The sequence below is a fragment of the Spodoptera frugiperda genome, chromosome 25, assembly GCF_023101765.2.
Source record: "Spodoptera frugiperda isolate SF20-4 chromosome 25, AGI-APGP_CSIRO_Sfru_2.0, whole genome shotgun sequence".
Lineage (NCBI taxonomy): Eukaryota > Metazoa > Arthropoda > Insecta > Lepidoptera > Noctuidae > Spodoptera > Spodoptera frugiperda.
This window is the reverse complement of record NC_064236.1, coordinates 9,222,898-9,245,549: the sequence shown is the minus strand read 5'-3', so window position 1 is coordinate 9,245,549 and position 22,652 is coordinate 9,222,898. Positions and strand designations below refer to the sequence as shown.

At 35.2% G+C, this 22,652-nt stretch overlaps 1 protein-coding gene across 2 annotated transcripts; it reads right to left on the bottom strand.

The window, feature by feature from the left end:
* Positions 1-607: 607 nt before the first annotated feature.
* LOC118269147 (zinc finger protein 436) lies at positions 608-22,381 on the bottom strand. Of its 2 annotated transcripts, none has more exons than XM_035584096.2 (15): positions 22,107-22,381; positions 20,669-20,836; positions 20,166-20,280; positions 19,882-20,001; positions 17,783-17,931; positions 16,791-16,923; positions 13,467-13,567; positions 12,986-13,075; positions 6,182-6,307; positions 5,767-5,996; positions 5,547-5,648; positions 5,214-5,374; positions 5,044-5,127; positions 3,150-3,328; positions 608-2,677 (listed from the first exon to the last, which is right to left on the bottom strand). In XM_035584096.2, exons 1-15 carry the CDS (start codon positions 22,260-22,262, stop codon positions 2,555-2,557), a joined length of 2,037 nt encoding a protein of 678 aa, XP_035439989.2. In that variant the 5' UTR covers positions 22,263-22,381; the 3' UTR covers positions 608-2,554. The 2 variants fall into 2 exon arrangements, with proteins under 2 accessions (XP_035439989.2, XP_035439997.2); XM_035584104.2 differs by having other exon boundaries at positions 17,795-17,931; positions 22,107-22,345.
* Positions 22,382-22,652: the final 271 nt, after the last annotated feature.

The following is a 22,652-nucleotide window of genomic DNA, read 5'->3' as shown; positions in this document are numbered from 1 at the left end:
TGTTCGCCTATTTATATCTTATTCGACCTATATGGATGATCTGATTGGCACGCTTAGCAGAATGCGTGTCGGATGTCATATTGATGGCGTTTGCGTTTGCGTTAATAACGTAAAGCTACGCAGATGACAAGGTGTCGCTGACCGCGTCAGTCTGTTGGCATATCATCATTGAAATCTGTAAACAATAAACGAAAGAACATGGTCTTGCATACAATGTGAAGAAAATCGTGGTCTTTGCGGCCAGGGGTAAGTAACTATACCGGCAGTACGGTTGTAAGGAGTGTGCCTTGTAAGGGTGGAACAACTTAAATATTTTGATTACCTATCAAATACTGGCCTCAGGGATGATGAAGATATTGACCAGTATAATAAGTGACTGCGCTAGTAGTGGCAAATTTCATCAAAATTGGCCCTTTTAATGAGGATTCTAAAATGGTATATGTACCACTTTATTTCTTAAATTCGACACAAAAAATATTTTTTCCAACAAAACTATTTTTGGGTTGACTAAAATTTATTCTAGTACACCCCTCGCCGACCAGCAGCCCGAGAAACCGCGCGAGGGTAGCTATTTAAAATATAGGTACATAAGCAATGAAATGAATACTGCATTTTTTTAATAGATTTAATGTCACTACTATTAATGATACAGATAATACTTTATAGATAGATAATATTATGTAGTGTACTAGTTACATAATATTTCATATATTATAATGATTATTTTCAGCTGAAGAAGGCATAGTGTAGACAAATTTAAAACTTGTGAAAACAGTACTTAGGAATAAAAATACATAATTCATAATTAATAATATACATATTTTTTATAAATATGGCAACAGAGCAGAGAGGATTGGTACATTTTAATAAAATTAGTTATAAAATCATCAACCATCCGTTGGAGTACGCCTCGCCAAAGTTAATGAAGTGACTTATAGATGACAACAACAAACATAAAAAATAATAATGGTAAACGTAGTACGTGTAGTACAACAAGTCACATATTATTTCATAATACTTATGATAATTAATAAAATATAGCTTCAATTTCATTATAGATAAATAAATAAAAAATATATAAATACAAAAACGACTATATTCAGTTATCCTGTTTCGATTTTCCTGCAACGAAAAGATTTATAAATACTTCAGTTATAATATTAAAATTGAAACCACGCGTCGTCACCGAGGATCAGCGAGGTAAATAAAATATAATGCGTTTATTTACAACAAGAGTTTCTTATTTCATGTGCAATTCAGTAGTAATTATTGTGTGAGTATGCAATTTTACGAGATACATAATTATGATTACTTCCATTTTACATCAGTACATTGATAGACATAAAAGACAAATGGATACAGAACTTCAAATGTTCGGTTTTACTTATTACATAAAATCTTACCCTTTATTTACACAGATTGAATTAGACAAAGGTGCACTTAAATTTTACGTGACATTTATTCTGTACCTGTTGTATATAAGAATCCAGTGTCCTAAGGTGCGATACAGTGCCATGTGTGAGCTCTATTACCATTCAGCGGTATCTGACTCCATAATAAAAAAAAATTAAAGAATAGCTCAAAATCTTTGTCCCTCTCGGGAACCCCAACCCCAGGAGATTTCCTTGACAGTCACGTCGATTGTTCCCCTTACATATATTTTTATGCAGATGCATATTTTTCAAACAGCTAACAGACGTTGCAAATTTCTTTCATGCCTCTATCAGATAAGTGATGAGATCACAACAATATTATGATCTTGAAATCACCAATTAAAGTAGTTTAAATAACTATAAATTATCAATTATTGATTAGTTTTGTATTATTGCGAATTCATACATACATAAACCATATGGTTATTGGCGCATAGCAGTCGTGGAATCCCGAGCATTACCTACCCACTTCGTTCAAGGCGTCTTTAGTTTCCTTCACAAAATATACTTCATACATCTGGGGACAAGCGAAGCAGATAATAGTACGCCGACCCTTCTCCCGAGAATATCTCAAATATGTACTGGCATTATGTACTTCTCTTAAGATAGTGCAAGCCTGCTTTACTTCTCAGATCCTTTTTACAAACCTTTCCATTCTCTCGACATTTCCAAACCACCTGCTAAGCATAGCTTTCTTGATTTTCATCACGACACCATCTTTTATACCGAAAGTTTTCTTATCAAGTCTATCAAACAAGGTGTTCGCCTTGTATCCCGTATTTACTTCTCAAAAAAAGTACTCTCATATAAATTAGTGTTGGCACTAGAATACCTTTGTCTTGAAAAACTATTCTCAGACGCACCTTATCTTGACCAAATAAGAAAACCGATACTTCCATTTTTTTACATAACTTTCATTCCATTCACCTTGTACAATCCATTTACAATCTGTTCCTCAGATGATATGAATAAAACTTGATCATCTGGATACAGAAATCAGATATAGGAAACCCATTCAACATCAGCCTACCTACATTATCTTTAATATCTGTCCATTTACAGATTGAACAGCCATGCCACTGACAATTATTGTTATAATACATATGGTGACAGAACTACATTTATTGAGTATTAGGATTTATAGCCTGAACTGTGTAAGCCAAAGACTGTACATTAGATGGTGTTTCAGCAGGGGGCGCAGGAAAGTGACCATGAGCTCGTCTGTGGTTTTGTAATGCTGTACCCTGCAAAGAAAGAGGTTCTTGTTCATGTTTTCAATTACGTATGTGGTGTAAACAAGTCTACTATGGCAATAGCAAAAATTGACGACTGTTAAACAATGATGCATGATACATCTAAGAAACATTCAGAAATAAATAAAGTGTTTTTATCAGGTGTCTTAAGTTATTTTAGTCACTTTCATTTAATTATGCAATAGATCCTACTCTTAAAAATTAAGAGATAAGTATTAAGAAAATATGTAAGAATAGGGATGATGAAAATAAACTTATAAAGTCCTTGTTACGATACAATATTTGATTTGAAATATCGTATGACTTGACGTCATCGTTGAGTATAAACCACATTAGTTTAGCTCATTTATTTTAATCTAACTAATGGTTAAATATATAATTTTATAAACAGATATTCTATTCATCGTCCCTATTTTTACCGTTTATTTCTCAATTGCTGTAATATGAATGAACGATACGAAACCTGAATGAATCTGTCACCGCAGACTTCGCAGATGTAGGGTCGATCTCCCGTGTGTCGACGTATGTGCAAGTTGAGATCGTTACTCTGTGAGAATGCCTTTTCGCAATAAGTGCATTTGTATGGCCTTTGGCCAGTATGCACACGCATGTGACGAGACAACTTGTTGCTGCGCGAAAAACCTTAAAACATAATTAAACCTTAATTAGTTTATTAATGTGACAGAAAAATATAAATAATGTTATAATTAATATTTATTATAAACAATCTATGAGGTCAACACTATGAGACACATACAGGGTGTCCCTGAAATCGACGTCCAACGGGCACTAGATGATCAGCAAGGTTCCAACTGTTATCAGAAAAATATAAAAAAAACAATCTAAGTCCTACAGTTTTTAAATTACAGTGACTTATGTGTTATCCACGAAAAAGTACACCCTGCACATTATTTCTTAATGTTGAAAATCAGCGAGGATCTCAAGCGAAATCACGGGTAAACAGACAATGTTGTTTGACAAGAGATCCTCGCTGATTTTCAACATGATGATAACAAATAGCGTGCAAAGTGCTGTCTAGTGCATACGAGGTTATAACGTATGATTTGAGTACACTAGAAGAATTTTTAGTAAGTTCAGATAAATTCATCGAAACGGAGTTTCATTGAAAAATCTTTTTTTGTGTCGAATTTAAGAAATAATGTGCAAAGTGCTATACCATTTTATAATAAGTGCTATACCTTATTAAATGCGCCAACTTTGGTGAAATTTGCCACTACTAGCGCCATACATAATTTATTCAGTACACTCACTTAAAGTAAGGTGAACATTTTATTCAGAGTATTTGGTTCCTCTAAAACTAACAATGTTTTCCAATCTAAAGCAGTTGGCTAAGAATTTATGATTCCATATTACTGGAGCACTATTCAACATAATGTAAGGAAGACTGCAGGCGAAAAAATAAAGATTTGTAGCAACAAGAGTCAAAAGACTGGCACAGGGTGTACTTTTTCGTGGATAACACATAAGCCACTGTAATTTAAAAACTGTAGGACTTAGATTTTTTTATATTTTTCTGATAACATTTGGAACCTTGCCGATCATCTGGTGCCTGTTGGACGTCGATTTCAGGGACATCCTGTATATGATGACATGATACAATCTATGAGGTCAGCTGCCATGTACGGAAAGGTAAATAAGATCGGTTGTTGTTTATAACCGATTCCTAAACCGAGTTAACCCTTTTTTCCTTTAGCTTTCACTAAGGGTCCAAAAATGTATGGAGCCGTAATGATGTTAACGTAGTAATGAAATAATATTATAAGTACACTCGATTTTTTTATTTTTTACGTGATCTTCCCAGGGCCTTTATTACAGGTTATAGCGGTACATCGACTGTCACATGTCAAACTTAAACTCTTAGATTGTGTTGACTATAATATAATGTAATATTATAAAGCTAAAGATTTTGTTTGTGTAATTGAGCGCGCTAATATTCGGAACTACTACATACATAACACCCACTTTCACCAGGTATGTCGCGAGTTCCCTTTATAGGGAATCCATTGCCATATTTACAGTACTGTACCTCTACTACGAGTCTGCAATACATTTATCGAAAACGAAACGGAGCGCGTTCGGCGTTTCGATTTGATTGTTCATTCGAGCCGACCAATCAAAGCGCCAAACGCGCTTCCGTTTCGTTTTCATTAAACATAAAGCAATCTCGTACTAAGGGAGTACCCTTATTCAGTAAAATACAACATCACACTTCTTGTTATTACCAAAAATTAATTTAAGCATTACAAAACGTAACTAAACATGAAACCAATATTAAAATTTTCACGTAGCGTTCAAAAAAAGCGACGCAATAATGCACGTCAAATAAATATATTTACCTTTGCCACAAACACGACAGACACAAGGTTTCTCTCCCGTATGAGACCTTCTATGGCATTGAAGATCAGAAGATCTTGGAAATCCTGTAAATTATTTATAAAATATAACTAAGAACATTTCTATTTTACTCAAATACACAGAGGTATACAGTTATTTATTGAAAGCTAACCTTTGCCACAGAAATCACATTTGTAGGGCTTCTCTCCGGTATGTCGTCGCATATGCACAATTAAATTTGAAGAATTCGAGAAACTGCGGCCACAGTAAAGGCATAAACAGTTATTTGTTGATTTCTTATCACGGTGCAGGTCATGCACTCGTTTGTGAGAGCTGAAATATGAAAACAAGTTGTGTCAAAAATAAAATTTCAATACCAAATTTCCTCCAAAGTGCCTCTTTGATACAATCTGTACGAAGGTGAGAATCAATTAGAGTTATTTTATCAACTGCTGTATGTGTGTGATATGTCATTTATATACCATATAAGAATAAACAGACTTACCGTAAGTTGTCTCTCCGGTGGAACTTCTTTTCACAGACATCACATTCAAAGTAGTTTTCAATTGGCATGTGTATTTTAGTATGCTTTACAAGTAATTCTCTCCTAAAACAAACGTAATTGAAATCAATGTTTTTTTAAATCATATCCATATTAATTTTCCATTTAAAGTTAAGGGCATCGAATAAAACAAAAAAAAAAATATAAAATCTCAGAAACTTACTTGGTAAAGCTTCTTTTGCAGGTATCACATTGATATTGGCTTTCATCGCGTTTGGTTTTTGAGTCTATAAATTTCACTGACACACTTTGGCCCTCATGATATCTTAGTATATGTTTATTTAAAGATATTTGATACGCAAACTTCAAGCCACACGTGGTACACTTATGTTTTCTTTCAATTTGTTTACAAATGCTTCTATGTCGCGCAGCAGAGCGTAACGTTGCAAATACCTGAAAATATAATATTACTCGTATATACTTTTTACATGAAACTGACAAAAATATCAGGGTTAACCTCTTATTTTGTGACAACTGTAATAGAGATAAAGATTGTAGAGATTTCTGGAAAAACTTCGCCCCCCATTTACCTTTCAAATATAGAATACTACACAGGGAAAAATAGAAAAAATATTTACCTTGGTACACAGATTGCAGCGATGGGATAGTTCAGGGTGTTCAGCATCGCGATGGTTAATGAGATCCGCTTCTGATTGCAGTATGCAGTTGCACGCACTACATACTAGAAGTAAGTTGAAATTCTCCTGAAAATCACTCGCTCGTTAATAACCAAATCTCCAAATGTTGTTACATTAATGAAATTAAAGAATTTTTCGGTTTTTTAAAAACCCGACAAGTTAAAAATAGCATATTAATGGAATGCTGAAGATTGGTAACATGCCATGGGGCATGCATGGTAAACTCGCACACTAACTTACTGGAGCAGACTAAGTTTTCTCCTCTAAAGAGAGCTCATTACCTTACACTGGTAACAATTTCAAATCCCATGTTTTACAGTTCACTACTACCTGCTACATTTTTATTGACTCACATAATATAAGAATACTACAGTTGACACAATCTAAGAGGTCAAGTCTGACATTTGCCAAGTCAAGCTTGTTCGCTTTTATTTTTTTTACTTATTAATTACTAGTTAATTAAGTATAAAAAGATTACATTGGTGCAGGTCTTTTTGTTAATTCTTTTTGTAGTAATAATTTTAAACATTAGGTAATTTCATAATTACCACGTAGGCAGTAGTATACTCGTACATAGAAGATTTTTCATTGCAATAATTACTTGGTAATATTGATTGAGTTTTTATTTAAAGGTCAAATATTTGTTTTTTGTCTTATTTAAAATCTTGTTTACGCTTCAAAATGGGTCTGGGAAGAAAAACTAAAAAAGCTGAAAATGAAAGCAAAAGGCGCAAACTACCTCAGCCTGAGGAGAATACTCCTGAAAGGAATGATTTTTTGCTGTCACAAGCTGCGCGAAAGGCGCAATTACGCGCTGAAGAAAGTCCAACACAGAGACAGCGCCGATTACATAGAGATGCAGAGAGTAAGGCTTTTCATAGATCAAGAGAAACTAAGACTGCACGTAGTATCCGTCAAACAAAGGATGCCATTTATAGCAGTACTTCACGATCTAATGAGTCTCAAGAGCAACGTGCCTCCAGATTATTCAGAGATGCGCAGTCTACTGCTGAGTCACGTGCAAATGAGACTCCAGACCAACGTGCCTCCAGATTATTCAGAGATGCGCAGTCTACTGCTGAGTCACGTGCAAATGATACTCCAGACCAACGTGCCTCCAGATTAGCCAGAGATGCGCAGTCTACTGCTGAGTCACGTGCAAATGAGACTCCAGACCAACGTGCTTCCAGATTATTCAGAGATGCGCAGTCTACTGCTGAGTCACGTGCAAATGAGACTCCAGACCAACGTGCCTCCAGATTATTCAGAGATGCGCAGTCTACTGCTGAGTCACGTGCAAATGAGACTCCAGACCAACGTGCCTCCAGATTATTCAGAGATGCGCAGTCTACTGCTGAGTCACGTGCAAATGATACTCCAGACCAACGTGCCTCCAGATTATTCAGAGATGCGCAGTCTACTGCTGAGTCACGTGCAAATGATACTCCAGACCAACGTGCCTCCAGATTATTCAGAGATGCGCAGTCTACTGCTGAGTCACGTGCAAATGAGACTCCAGACCAACGTGCCTCCAGATTATTCAGAGATGCGCAGTCTACTGCTGAGTCACGTGCAAATGAGACTCCAGACCAACGTGCCTCCAGATTATTCAGAGATGCGCAGTCTACTGCTGAGTCACGTGCAAATGAGACTCCAGACCAACGTGCCTCCAGATTAGCCAGAGATGCGCAGTCTACTGCTGAGTCACGTGCAAATGAGACTCCAGACCAACGTGCCTCCAGATTATTCAGAGATGCGCAGTCTACTGCTGAGTCACGTGCAAATGAGACTCCAGACCAACGTGCCTCCAGATTAGCCAGAGATGCGCAGTCTGCTGCTGAGTCACGTGCAAATGAGACTCCAGACCAACGTGCCTCCAGATTATTCAGAGATGCGCAGTCTACTGCTGAGTCACGTGCAAATGAGACTCCAGACCAACGTGCCTCCAGATTAGCCAGAGATGCGCAGTCTACTGCTGAGTCACGTGCAAATGAGACTCCAGACCAACGTGCCTCCAGATTATTCAGAGATGCGCAGTCTACTGCTGAGTCACGTGCAAATGAGACTCCAGACCAACGTGCTTCCAGGCTCTCTAAAGATGCAGCAGCTACAGCTCAATCTAGGGCCAAACTTAGACTTGATTTTAATGACTCAATTCAGACATTTGCCGATAAAATTTGTTTCGTATGTAAAAAAAAATGTTATCCTAAGCAAGTCCAAACAGTTACGTTAAGTAATTTACCAGAAAACATACTGCCAGATGAGTTACTAACTAATAACGACGTTATAGTTAGCTGTCACCGATGTGCCACAATGCTTCGCAGGGGAAGAACACCTACGCAAGCTTACTGGAATGGCATGTCATTAGACGAAATTCCCCCTGAAATAAAGATTTTGTCCGATGTGGAAATACGTTTATTAAATAGGAAACTTAGTGGTCGATATGGACAGCATGGTTTTCATGGGCAAGCTGTACTTTTCGGTCAGGATATTGAAGAAATTGCTGAGCAACTTCCACTTCGAATGAGTAGTGCTGGCCTAGTAATTGTTTGTGAGCAATTAGAGTCAGTTCAAAGATTACGTCGCTTTTCTGTGAATATTCAGAGCGAGCTGCACTAGATTGGCTTATTTCAAATAATCCTTTATACGGAAATGTCACGGTAAACTTTAATGATGATAATTACGATATTCATGTTCACCATAACGACATAGCACTAGAAGAAAACGCGAATGAAACTAATAGCGATTGTTTCCAAGATATAGGCAATGAACGACGTATATTACGAGGTTCATTTCATCAAAGCCATAGTAAATTTAACGATTATTCTAGAGGAAAGCAGTGTACCGCAAACGCAGCTGTAGCTATTGCCGTTTCAAAAATTAAACGAACTGACACTTGGACTTCAGATATGATTGATTCAATCCTGATTTCCGGTGATCATTTATACACAAGTAGTATACGATCTCGGAGGGCACCACTTTGGCCGAAGCTAATATAGAATATTTACGTGTACATGAGTTACAGGTAAATTTTGAAATATTAAATCATTCATGTTTATTACAAATACACGATGAAACTTTTTCTATTTGCGGGCATTTAAATATAAATATTGACGGTTTTCCAAATCTAAAGAATGGCTTAATGGATTTCTTCACGGAATCTTGTGATGGTCACGGAGCTATTATTACTTGTAATGGCATATCGGTCGCAATTTGGAAACATGATAATTTATATTACTTGTTTGACTCCCATTCAAGGGGGCCAAAAGGTCGTGTAGCTCAGAATGGAGCGGCTTGCCTAATATCTTTTACCGATATAACGGCCTTGTGGACGGTTTTAAAATCAAATATACCTAAATCACAGGGAAATAGAGTGGAGAGTGACCAATATAATATTAAAAAAATTACCCCTGATGTACATTCATTGATTCAAAATGTAAATGTGATGATGGCTATAAGAAATACTCACCATACAACACAATCACCCAATGACTTGAACAATGACAATATTGTTATTACCTCGTCAGTTTTACGTGTCATAGATGTACTTATTCCTGAATTATCTACTGTAATTGCTAACGATAATTGTAGTCAACTACCAGTTCATCAGCTACGAAGAAAACCCGAGCCGCCCTTACAAATAACAAGAGAAAGAAGAGCAGAAGAACTATCTTGGTTCCACTTATTTCCTTATGGTAGAAATGGGTTACAGGAAAATCGACCTCATCCGATTACACCCTTGGACTACTGTCAAGCTAGGATAATGGCAGCTGATACACGATTTCAAAGAAATGACTATCTTTTTACGCATTATCGGTAATGGAGTTCTATAGAGCTAAGCAAAACGTTGGAGTCGTTTTAAGAATGCGCCAGGGAGAAAATCGACCAGACAATTTAGTAGAAAATATTCATCTAAATATGCGGAATATGCGGGGCTCAAATGCTTATTGGCAAAGTGCATGTTTAAATCTCATTGCAATGGTAAAAAACTTGGGTGCTCCTACATGGTTCCTTACACTGAGTTGCAACGACCTTAATTGGGACGATATACTGAGATCACTACTAATTGCTGCGGGAAGACCCGATGAAAATCCTAATGATTTAAGTTTCAATGACAAACAAAAGTTGGTAGATGAACATCCCGTGACTTTAAGTCGTCAATTTATGATTCGTGTGAATGCTTTTATGAGATTGTTAAAGAACGACGATCAAATGGTAGGAAAGCTAACAGATTTCTGGTGGAGGATTGAGTTTCAAAACCGTGGAAGTCCCCATTTGCACATGCTGTGTTGAATAGAAAATGCACCTTTTGATACTCGTGAAGGTAGATCTCTGATCAATGAGATCGTATCATGTTCTTTAAGTAATGAAGATGATGAATTAAATGAAATTGTTAAACGGGTGCAAATACACTCGCATTCATCAACCTGCTACAAAAATAGACAAGACCATCACTGTAGATTTAACTTTCCAAGACCAGTTAGCGATCAGACAGTTTTATTAGGACCTGATGAGACTTTGCAAAATAATGGACGATTCTGCATTTTGCGACGAAATTCTGATGAACAGTATATAAATAATTATAATGCGCAGATATTAAAACTATGGAAAGGTAATATGAACATCCAACCCTGTGGAAATGTAACAGCTGTATCTTACTATATAGCCAAATACACATCAAAGCCTCAGGATGTAGGTCAAGCTGTGAAAGACGCCGTTAATAAAGTCAGAGCCTGTCATGGAGACATCGGTCGCCAATTGTTTGCTGTTTCTATGGCATTATTAAATCATCGCAGAGTGTCGGCATGTGAATGTGCATATAGATTATGCCATTTGAAATTGAGAGATAGTTCTCGAAAAGTTATTTTTGTCAACACATGTCGACCTCACGAGCGTTACCGAATTTTGAGATATGACAGTAATGAAGGTCAAACATATCAAAATATATTCGACAGGTATATTCAAAGGCCGACTAATCGGGAGAATTTTAGTTTGGCGGAATTTGCTATAAATTACGAACCTACAAGTCGAGCTGTTAACGACGAAGAAGATGGTGATTTGGAAGCGTATGCAGGAATAGAAGACGACGAAATCTCTCGAACGACTATCCGACTTTTAAATGGAAATGTTATGAAAAAACGAAGAAAGCCTGCTATTCTTAGGACTCGACATTACACGCAAATGGGAGACAGAGAAGGCTATTTATATAACTATCTGGTTGCCCATGTACCTTTTAGAGATGAATCTGATTTGTTAACAGGTTACGAAACATGTGAAGAAGCTTTTATGGCCCAACGACATAGGTTAAGTCCATTTCACGGAGATACTGTTGAGCAATTTCAACACATTGAACGTGAGCTCCAGCAAGTTATCGGCCAAGTATTAGCATTAGCCGAACCTCATTCCAATGACGAAGAATTCGGTCCAGTAAATCACGACGTAGGAGCGGTCGTTGATGGATATGATCCAAGAATGGCTGACGTTGATATCGAAGTGGAAGAAGTTGAAGATACATGTCAATATAACAGATGAAGAGTTTCACTCCATGGTAGCCAGCATGAACGTAGAACAAAAAAAAATATTCGACGAAGTTACAAAACGTATTCGCATGGAAGTAACTGATCAACCAACCACAAATGCTCCCTTAAAATTATTTGTGACGGGAGGAGCTGGCAGCGGCAAATCGTTTGTACTTAAAACTTTAGTTCAACATATCCGCCGCTGTTATGCTCCCACAGTAGATCAATTGTTGCATGCAAGTTTTGTTGAAATTACCGCACCTACTGGTGTGGCAGCACGGCTTGTCAACGGGAAAACTCTCCATAGTGCGTTTTCTTTGGGAATCGAGAAAGGTCGAGCCACAGTATACAGACAATTGACAGGACAGCGTCTGGAGGATATGCGGAGAAAATGGCGTCATATCCGATGGCTTGTGATAGACGAAATATCGATGGTGTCTTATGAAGTTTTACGAAGTATTCATCTACGTTTACAAGAATTAAAAAAATCTCAAGAAATTTTTGGTGGACTTAATATTTTAGTTTTTGGAGATATTATGCAATTGCCACCTGTTAAGGGCAGCTGGTGCTTTAAGCAACCAAGTATCAATTACTAGACCTCAGTTTTGCAATTCTGCTAAAGATGATTTGTCATGTGGGTTATTAAAAAGTTTTCTTTGGTCGAGGTCACAAATTGCTACACCATCCAAGGTTTTCACTCTACTTAAGGCTACATAGGCTCGCATACATAAGTCCCCTTTAATACGAAAAAAACTAAATTGAAATCACTGCATCCGTTCGGGAGTTATGATGCCACAGACAGACAGACAGAAACGTTAAACTTATAACACCCCTCTTTTTGCGTCGGGGGTTAAAAATCTAATCCATAATAATAATTCATTGTAATCAAAAAATGTAATCAGCAAGTAAGGTAAATAAATAAATGAAAGATTCATTGTAATAGAATTTGTACAGTTGTATTATGAAATATATAATGATAAAATATCAAAATCGATCGATTTTTAATATAGTGGATAATGGTTTGGATCTTTGAAAAACCTTTTTGTCTTCATGTCATTGATTCTTCAATGTTCTAAGCAAACTCACGCTATTTCGGTAGTTTTTGAGATGGTAATAAACAACAACCGATGTTATTTACCTCTCCCCATGTGGCAGCTATCAGAGTTGACCTCTTAGATTGTATCGACTATAATAACAATAATCTACTTATCAATTCAATACATACCACATCGACGTTTGGTTCCAAAATTTGTCGTAGTGTCATTTCTAATGGTACTTTTTCCTTAATTTCATTCTGCTCGCCTTTGTTACTTTCCTGAAAAATAATTGGTTAGATATTAATACCAAGATTCAAGTAGGTGTTATAAATATGCATAATATTTCCAACCACTGGTCCGGTAGAACCACAATCCTATTAGTATTTTCCTCGAATCGGCAATCGAACCCGAAACACCTTACTCGGCAGCAGCGGCACTTGCGATTACTCAACCAACAAACATTGTTGACGACCTTATACATAATATATTAAGGTCATACTCAAAAAGTGAACATTTAAAAATATAAATAATAAAACTGCACAAATTGGTACGGTTATATTTACTTAAAGTTAAATAATAATACTCTTACAATAATATCACTAGAGATCATTCTTGGATTTGTCGACCCCATTATTTACATTTATTTTATAAAACCTTGTAGGAACTTACATTTTCGCTGTCTTCTTTTTCATCAACACAAACATGAAGATCAAAGTTTTCCTTATTAAGGTATGTTTTCTTGCATAGTCCACAACGCAAAACTTTTGTATCTATAACAATCATATCACAAAGGATTAAAACATTACTTTCCTGCGCAATCGCAATCACTTGCGAACGTTATGTATTAATCTATACTGATATAATAATATAAAGCTAAAGTGTTCGTTTGTTCGTTTGAACATGCTAATCTCAGGAACTACTAGTTCGATTTGAGAAATTCGTGTTGGATAGTCCATTTATCGAAGAAGAACAATATTGGGAGATGTGATGTTGCTAACTACGAGTCAGACTTTGAGTATGTTATCATACGTAGTTGAGGCAATTGGAGCATCAGTGACTAGAACCTTATTGAATATTAACCACTACCCGCGAAAATAAAATTAACATTTGACAGTTTTTAATATGGAACAATAGTCAAATATCAACATTTTTCCTCATTATTTACATGGTTCCTTATTCTTTTAGTCTCTCATTCTCTAATTCTCTTACTATCTTGCTATCTGAAGTGTCACGTCATTTTAGCACGGCACTAAACTACAACTACTACACTAACAATTAACCACTGCGATCCAGTTTGAGAAATCACTATTTAGTGGAGCGCCTGGGGGTTTTCACCTCGGATTAGAGTTACAGTGAATGAATTAATATGATCGATGTGGGATATTGTTTTTTAAACTATAAATTGCAATGTTTACCCAAAAATTTTTTGTGCACTCCATTTTTTTATTGTTTAAACAAATTATTATAAAAAATTAATGTTTGACCATATATTTTCACTTTAAACAGTATTTTTTTATTTATATGTTAAATATTACCTGAGTAGACATATAGGAACATTTTTCAAAGATACCTGTGTATAAAAATAGCAGTATCTCGAACAGGTAGAAAAACGTGGAGGGGAGAGCGGAGCGACAGCTGCTATGTACAATGGAACTTCTTGGCCAGTTTAATTATAAATGAAACGCACTCTATTGTGTACATTGAAAAAAATACGGTAATTAATTATGACTAATGAAAAGAAAAAAAAATATTTGTACAAAATCTGTCTATTTAAATATATTACACGGTTGTCTACATCAAATTTTTTCTTCTACTTCATCTATCTGTATAATAGGTGAAGTATTGGAACAACTATTTCCGCTGCACTGTAAACATGATATACTGCGGTATAAACTACACTCGCGAGCAACCAAATCGACTCAACCTACATGTGCGCATTCGAAGATGTTTTCTTAAAAATATACTGAATTGTTTTTAAAAACCGATATACCATTAGAAAGCTTACAACTTCAGCTTTATATTGGTACCATTATTATAAAAATTGTATCAGTACTTTTTAAAATATTTAACTTAATTCAGCGGATTAGAGTATTTGCTCACTACGACTCCAACAAGTTATAACACAAACTACCCCTATAAAACCTCCACATTAAGGTTAACTTTATCTGTGGCTTATCAAAGTTGATCGTACACATCTCCGCAAAAACGCTTCATTTTATTTCCAAAAATTTTGGATACGACACACCAGAAGAAGCCGCTCAAGTCGTTGCTCTACTGGAACAAGGACTAAATCAGCGAAGAGTTGCTGCTCATCTGAGTTTGAGCCAATCTGCAGTATCAAGAGGGTACAGGTAGTATCAAGATACTAGTGCCTTCAATCGAAGACCAAGAATAAGCCGCCATCGGTCCACCTCGGAGAGTTCTCGGGCAAATTGAATGCGCGCTTGCCGATGGCGGGTCGTCAATTTCGGGCCTGTGGTAGGCCGTTTAGGGGTGAGATTGGCTTCCTTCAACCATCTCCGTACTGTCCACTCGCTGACAGCCACTCTTCGAACTCTTCTGAGTTCCTGTTGAACATCGACACCGGTTAAGTGACGATTTCGTAGTGAAGTTGAAATAATAAAACGGTCGTCTCTCTCCGAGGTGGACCGATGGCGGCTTATTCTTGGTCTTCGATTGAAGGCACTAGTATCTTGATACTACCTGTACCCTCTTGATACTGCAGATTGGCTCAAACTCAGATGAGCAGCAACTCTTCGCTGATTTAGTCCTTGTTCCAGTAGAGCAACGACTTGAGCGGCTTCTTCTGGTGTGTCGTATCCAAAATTTTTGGAAATAAAATGAAGCGTTTTTGCGGAGATGTGTACGATCAACTTTGATAAGCCTCAGATAAAGTTAACCTTAATGTGGAGGTTTTATAGGGGTAGTTTGTGTTATAACTTGTTGGAGTCGTAGTGAGCAAATACTCTAATCCGCTGAATTAAGTTAAATATTTTAAAAAGTACTGATACAATTTATATAATAATGGTACCAATATAAAGCTGAAGTTGTAAGCTTTCTAATGGTATATCGGTTTTTAAAAACAATTCAGTATATTTTTAAGAAAACATCTTCGAATGCGCACATGTAGGTTGAGTCGATTTGGTTGCTCGCGAGTGTAGTTTATACCGCAGTGTATCATGTTTACAGTGCAGCGGAAATAGTTGTTCCAATACTTCACCTATTATACAGATAGATGAAGTAGAAGAAAAAATTTGATGTAGACAACCGTGTAATATATTTAAATAGACAGATTTTGTACAAATATATTTTTTTTTTCATTAGTCATAATTAATTACCGTATTTTTTTCAATGTACACAATAGAGTGCGTTTCATTTATAATTAAACTGGCCAAGAAGTTCCATTGTACATAGCAGCTGTCGCTCCGCTCTCCCCTCCACGTTTTTCTACCTGTTCGAGATACTGCTATTTTTATACACAGGTATCTTTGAAAAATGTTCCTATATGTCTACTCAGGTAATATTTAACATATAAATAAAAAAAATACCGTTCAAAGTGAAAATATATGGTCAAACATTAATTTTTTATAATAATTTGTTTAAACAATGAAAAAATGGAGTGCACAAAAAAATGTTGGGTAAACATTGCAATTTATAGTTTAAAAAACAATATCCCACATCGATCATATTAATTCATTCACTGTAACTCTAATCCGAGGTTTTACGGTTTTGAATGCTCCAGGCACTCCACTAATTGGAATAGTCTTGAAATAATAAAACGAAATAATTGATTAGATTAAAGTGTATTGTCACACAGTTTGGCAAAAGGAATCTAGTTCTTATATAATAAAACATCACACTATGTTCAATAGGAGCCGAGCAGCGGGTGAAACTGGGAAAGAGTAGCTAGTTTATAATTAAACTCAATGATAATGTCTCATTACCAACTGATTGGCTAATGCTGGTGTTAAATATAGGTACTAAACTACTAACCTTTATGAGATATTACGTGAGATCCTAATTCTTCTTTGGTTTCAAAATGCTCTTTGCAGAATGCACATTCAATTTTTTTCGCAGGCATTGATGTTATACAAAATCCATTTTCAGATAATTTGTTAAGAATAGTCTGAAATACAACAATAAAACTATATTGATTACATGTTGTATGAGGGCACATTACATTGTGTTTGTGTAGTGACAGTCTGAATAATGTTTTTGAAATGTTCAAGTAATGTATGACTAACACTTTGGTTTTATATATTATCTTGTCTCTTTTAAGCTTTCCAACTGGCTGAATTTACGTTTTCGAAAGGCCAAAATCAATTTTACACAGACAGATTAGAAATGATTCTAGGATTTAGACATGGATTACTTATTTACTTCACACATTGCCTGAACGCCTTTACTGGTAACAAATATAACATACCAAACGCTACACATTCTAGTTAAAATAAAATATGATTGTTGCAACAATAAAAAATATTCTGGACATTTTACTAATATTGTAGGTATACCTATGTATGCTTACAGAATCGTACAACTTGTACATACAGTTTTTTTTTTAACTCACGGTTGTTTTTGAAAGTAGCCCAGTTTTAAACAATTAGTAACATTTTTATGAAAATGAGGTTAAGGAACAATATACCCCAGTTGTGACAAAAATCGAAAAGACATGTACGATGGCTTAGTCATGATCTTACGAGGATTACCTTATTAGAAAAATAATGTTGTAATTTTAGCATCGTAGTATGCTAGAACGTAGAGTAATTATATGTTCAACTTGGTTACAATCATCATAATTATTTTACTGATTAAGCAGAGAAAGACCATGTTGCCTACGAAAGTAATCAAACAATAAGTTTTACGTATGAAACTATTTTAAAAAGGTATTAATTGTGTTTTTCAAATAGTATTCCAAAATTATTGCGAAAATTTGGCTTTACTAAACGATATGCTTAAGGCATTAGAAGTAAATAGAAACTTACACTTGTCAATACCTTCTTTGGCCGGCCTCTCTTTTTTGGTCCCATTAGATCAGCATGACTTTCCCACATGTGTTTTGTTAAGTTTCCAGCGCCATTATAGCATGTACCACAGAGAGGGCAGTAGGTCCGATTAGTCTCATCACACTCCACTAAAATGACAGAACATTAATAGATAAACAAATTAAATCAAATAGTCCATTGAAATGTTACAATTTGAGGGCCGAATAATGCATTTCTTAGAGGACGCAATTTTATTTTTTGATCATGTAGGGGGGGTCAATAGAAGCTTAACTTGAAGTTTGTGGGGTCGTCACCCTTGTCCCCCGGCCACCATCTTGGAAAAAGGGATGGAAACACTTTTTTTGCTATATCTCGGAAACTATGCATCGTAATAAAATTTTTAAAATCATAATTTGTAGAAAATTATTTTGCCTACAAATATGTGTATATACCTTTTTGCCCTAAATTAACAATTAAAGAAGTTATAAGTAAAAAAGTAAAAAATTTTTAATAAAATTTTCTTTTATGCTCTATAACTTTTTTTTACATTTTATAAATAAATGACTTCAGACCAATCTTGTAGAATATTTTTCGAGAAAAATTTTTCCCTACAACTGTTTTCAATTTCATTCATTAGAAACTCAGTTACAGCGCTCCGAAGTTAACCGGGTTCGTCAAATTAGTCCAGTCAAACAAGCTTAAATTAGGTAAGAATCTCGGAATGCGAGATGACCAGCTGTAAGTTTGTATATACTTGTATATTGATCCCCTAAAACTTGTCTCCAAACCATGGTATATATGGTAGGGTGTAAGCAACTCTTAAAATTCAGGGTCAAAGGTCCCAAAAATCGTTTTTTTGCGGTTTTTTGGAAATAACTCATTTCCTATGAGTTTTTGGTATTTGTATTCATTATCAATATTGTAGAATACAAAATTCTCTACAACTTTTGTCTAAATTTTTTTTTATTTGGTGAACTGTTGTCTAGTTAGAGGGCGGAGAACGCACGGTCAATTTTCCACTTTGGAAGCGTCTATCTTTCAAACAATTGAATTTGACGAAAAATGGTTTGAGAAACTATAACGTCTTTTTTAATGTCCTATCCATAACCAACCATCACGGATAGGTTAGCTGAAAAAAAAAAATGTCTGATGTGATTCAGTGACCGCGCGTTCTTCGCCCTCTATCTCGAAAACGGTTCACCGTATAAAAAAAAACTTAGTCAAATTTGTAGAGGATTTTGTATTCTACAATATTAATAATGAATACAAATACCAAAAACCCAAAGGAAATGAGATATTTCCAAAAAACCGCAAAAAGACGATTTTTGGGACCATTGACCCTGAATTTTAAGAGTTGCTTACACCCTACCATATATACCATGGTTTGGAGACAAGTTTTAGGGGATCAATATACAAGTATATACAAACTTACAGCTGGTCATCTCGCATTCCGAGATTCTTACCTAATTTAAGCTTGTTTGACTGGACTAATTTGACGAACCCGGTTAACTTCGGAGCGCTGTAACTGAGTTTCTAATGAATGAAATTGAAAACAGTTGTAGGGAAAAATTTTTCTCGAAAAATATTCTACAAGATTGGTCTGAAGCCATTTATTTATAAAGTGTTTAAAAAAAGTTATAGAGCAAAAGAGAAAATTTTATTAAAAAAATTTCACTTTTTTACTTATAACTTCTTTAATTGTTAATTTAGGGCAAAAAGGTATATAAACATATTTGTAGGCAAAATAATTTTCTACAAATTATGATTTTAAAAATTTTATTACGATGCATAGTTTCCGAGATATAGCAAAAAAAGTGTTTCCATCCCTTTTTCCAAGATGGCGGCCGGGGGACAAGGGTGGCGACCCCACAAACTTCAAGTTAAGCTTCTATTGACACCCCCTACATGATCAAAAAATAAAATTGCGTCCTCTAAAAAATGTAAAGCTCATGTAACATTTCAATGGACTAAAACCTTTGTAAACTCATCTTAAACGAATATGACCCACCATCATCAATGGCAATTGTTTGCAATAGTATCAGTGTTTTAGTGTACTAACTTAAATTGCTAAAATATACAAAATATATACATATATTCACCTTTGATACAGATTTTTTCATGATCTTTTAATTTGTCAAGTGAGTCGAAGTCAGCCAGGCAACTTTTGCAAACAAAGCGTAATTTTAGATCAGGAACTTCAATTTCTGTTTTAACAGTATCTGAAAAAAGATAAAGAAGCAACTTGGCAAAATATTTCTTGACCATATACCTCGTCTTTACGGGATTTCGTCGAGTTTCCAGTTTCGATAAAATAAAAAGTCATCCAGTATAACATATAAAACTAATAAAGAGCTGTAATAGCTAGTCTACAGTAATAACGCACCAAGCTCACATAAATCCGGACCACTATCAAGAGTGTTGAAATTATTATCATCAAAATCATCAACCTCATGTAAATCATGTGACAAATCTTCAGTTTTCACCCCTGACATATCAGTCTGTAAGAAAAAAGTTATATTATATTTACAACCAAGAGGAGTATTTATTGCTTAGGAAAGTAATGGCCCTATGAGCTGAGTCAGTAGGGGTAAAGAAGGCTACTATTTTCGGTGAACATAATTATGATGATATGATTAAAGAAACTGAAAAAATTCAGGTGCATTATTAACCAACATACTAGTCTCACTACATGAATCAATGTGTCTTATCACATTCACATCTCAAGCTGGACAGTATACATAATTCCCAGATTAATTCATTACTTTGGCCATATCTTTGCAGTTTCTAGTTTTTAATCGAGGAATGGCAATAAGAAATATCAATCATTCTTATCTTGCATCTCTAATTGTGTTGGACTAGTACAAAATTTTAATGAAAAATACTTACATGGTTTGTTTTTTTGGTTACTGTGTAGGTCTCTTTCTTTTCTTTCTTAATAAATCCTCTAAGAGACAAATTAGACTCTTCAGACTTTTTCTTAAAATCAAATGCAATTGTAGCCTTTTCTTTGCACTCCAAGCATATTGTTGAAGGTAAACCATCATTTCTGCTTATCTAGTTGTTAAAATGAAAATATATGAGCCATTATAAAACCATGATTCAGCATTTTCAATGTAATGTGACATACCAAGCCTCAGGTTACATTCTACCAATCACATTACATTACAAGTACATATGCTTTAGCAGATACAATATCTGTTCAGCTAATTTAATCTATACTAATATTATAAAGCTGAAGAGTTTGTTTGTTTGTTTGTTTGTTTGAACACGCTAATCTCCGGAACTACTGGTCCGAATTGGATAATTCTTTTTGTGTTGGATAGTGCATTTATCGAGGAAGGCTATAGGCTATAAAACATCACGCTATGACCAATAGGAGCCAAGCAGAGCGGGTGAAACCGCGCGGAAGTAGCTAGTATCTAATAATAATCATTGTACATATAACATAGCTGATGGCTCCATATAATTTCTCACCCATTATGTATCAAGGATTGGGTTTCTATATATTTGATAGTAGCAAAAGCAGATTTCAAGAAGAGATACATATACATAGCTAAGTCATCATTTGATAAGAGATACACCATAATTTGGAAAATATATCTTACAAAAAATATATATATCATTTGTTGGAGAAAAATCACTGATTGGTAATATGTATTTAACCCAATAAGCCAAAAAAAATCGCTCTGCTCAATTAGGCTTTCAACTGTTTAAATATATAACTATCAATTAATGATATTTTATTAATTAACTTTATAATAATTGATCAGCAGTGGCATTATGTTTAAATAATATTTACGCTAGCACATGAAGTGGCCCGTTGAAGCAATCTTGGACTACTATCAATGTATTGAAGTGGCTAGGCAAAACACTAAATGTAATACTAGTCAGAAAATTATGCATTCAGGTCTCCCCATATTTAGGAAAATATTACAATGGAAATGTAACAACTGTTTGTAATTTACATTTAGGTACCTACGAGTGAAACACTAACCATGTTACCAAAAAGGTAAACAGATAGTTGGGGTTAGGGGCCCCTACACATATTTGTGTTTTTCGGTTTACTAGCAATACCTATAGGAGAAAACAGATGGATTATCATATCCTCCCGTTTAGTTTACACGTACCAAGAACATTATTTTATGCATACATAAGTATATAGAAGACCTACATTGGTTTGTGAATACAGCAGCACTTTTATACCTTTCTCTGTAAATATGAAAGTAGCGATAGTACTATCTAAATATACCTCGCACGAGCAGGTTTAGCATATCGATTTATACGCAATTTGCAATTGCAGTGAGTATTTTATAGTAAAATTTACCTTAAGTCCAGTTGTTGTAGTAACTATGTAATCTAAAGTTGTAGTAGTTCCAGTAAGTTCATCAAATAGCGACAATAATTGATTATCCTTAGACAAACATGTTCTACACAATTCTTCTTGTTTTATTTCTGTTCTATGATTATTAAAGGAAGCCATTTTCAAATAACTTCAATTCAAACAATAAAGCCATCGAGCGATTGCGAATTTAGTGGAGTCCTGTAGACCAAAGAGAAAACAGAAAAGTAAACTGATGTTCTGTCTGTTCTGGCTGACTGACCACAGAATACAAATATCCCGTTTTGCCGCCTACAATGATCATAGACATTTTTAGTAGGTATGTAGTTGTCAACCATTCTGCCAAAACGTCAAATTACAGCTTGCTTAAAATTATTAAAAAGACAGGTTCATGAAAATAATTGCGGGCACCACAGTAGTTCACATAGCCTCTACAGTGCGACAAGAGAAACATTGATACTAGTGAAATATTTGAATGAATGAACATGAATTACCGATAGCATTTTTATATAGAGAATCTTAAATCAAGAA

Bases quoted from the DNA above. Each gene is read 5' to 3' on its own strand.
- LOC118269147 (XM_035584096.2), bottom strand. From the start codon at position 22,262: ATGGCTTCCTTTAATAATCATAGAACAGAAATAAAACAAGAAGAATTG. The intron at 6,308-12,985 runs GTATGTATTGAA...AGTGATTTTCAG, and splicing joins TGGAACCAAACGTCGATGTG to GAGAATTTCAACTTACTTCT. The intron at 3,329-5,043 runs GTAAATATATTT...TTATGTTTTAAG, and splicing joins CTGTCGTGTTTGTGGCAAAG to GTTTTTCGCGCAGCAACAAG.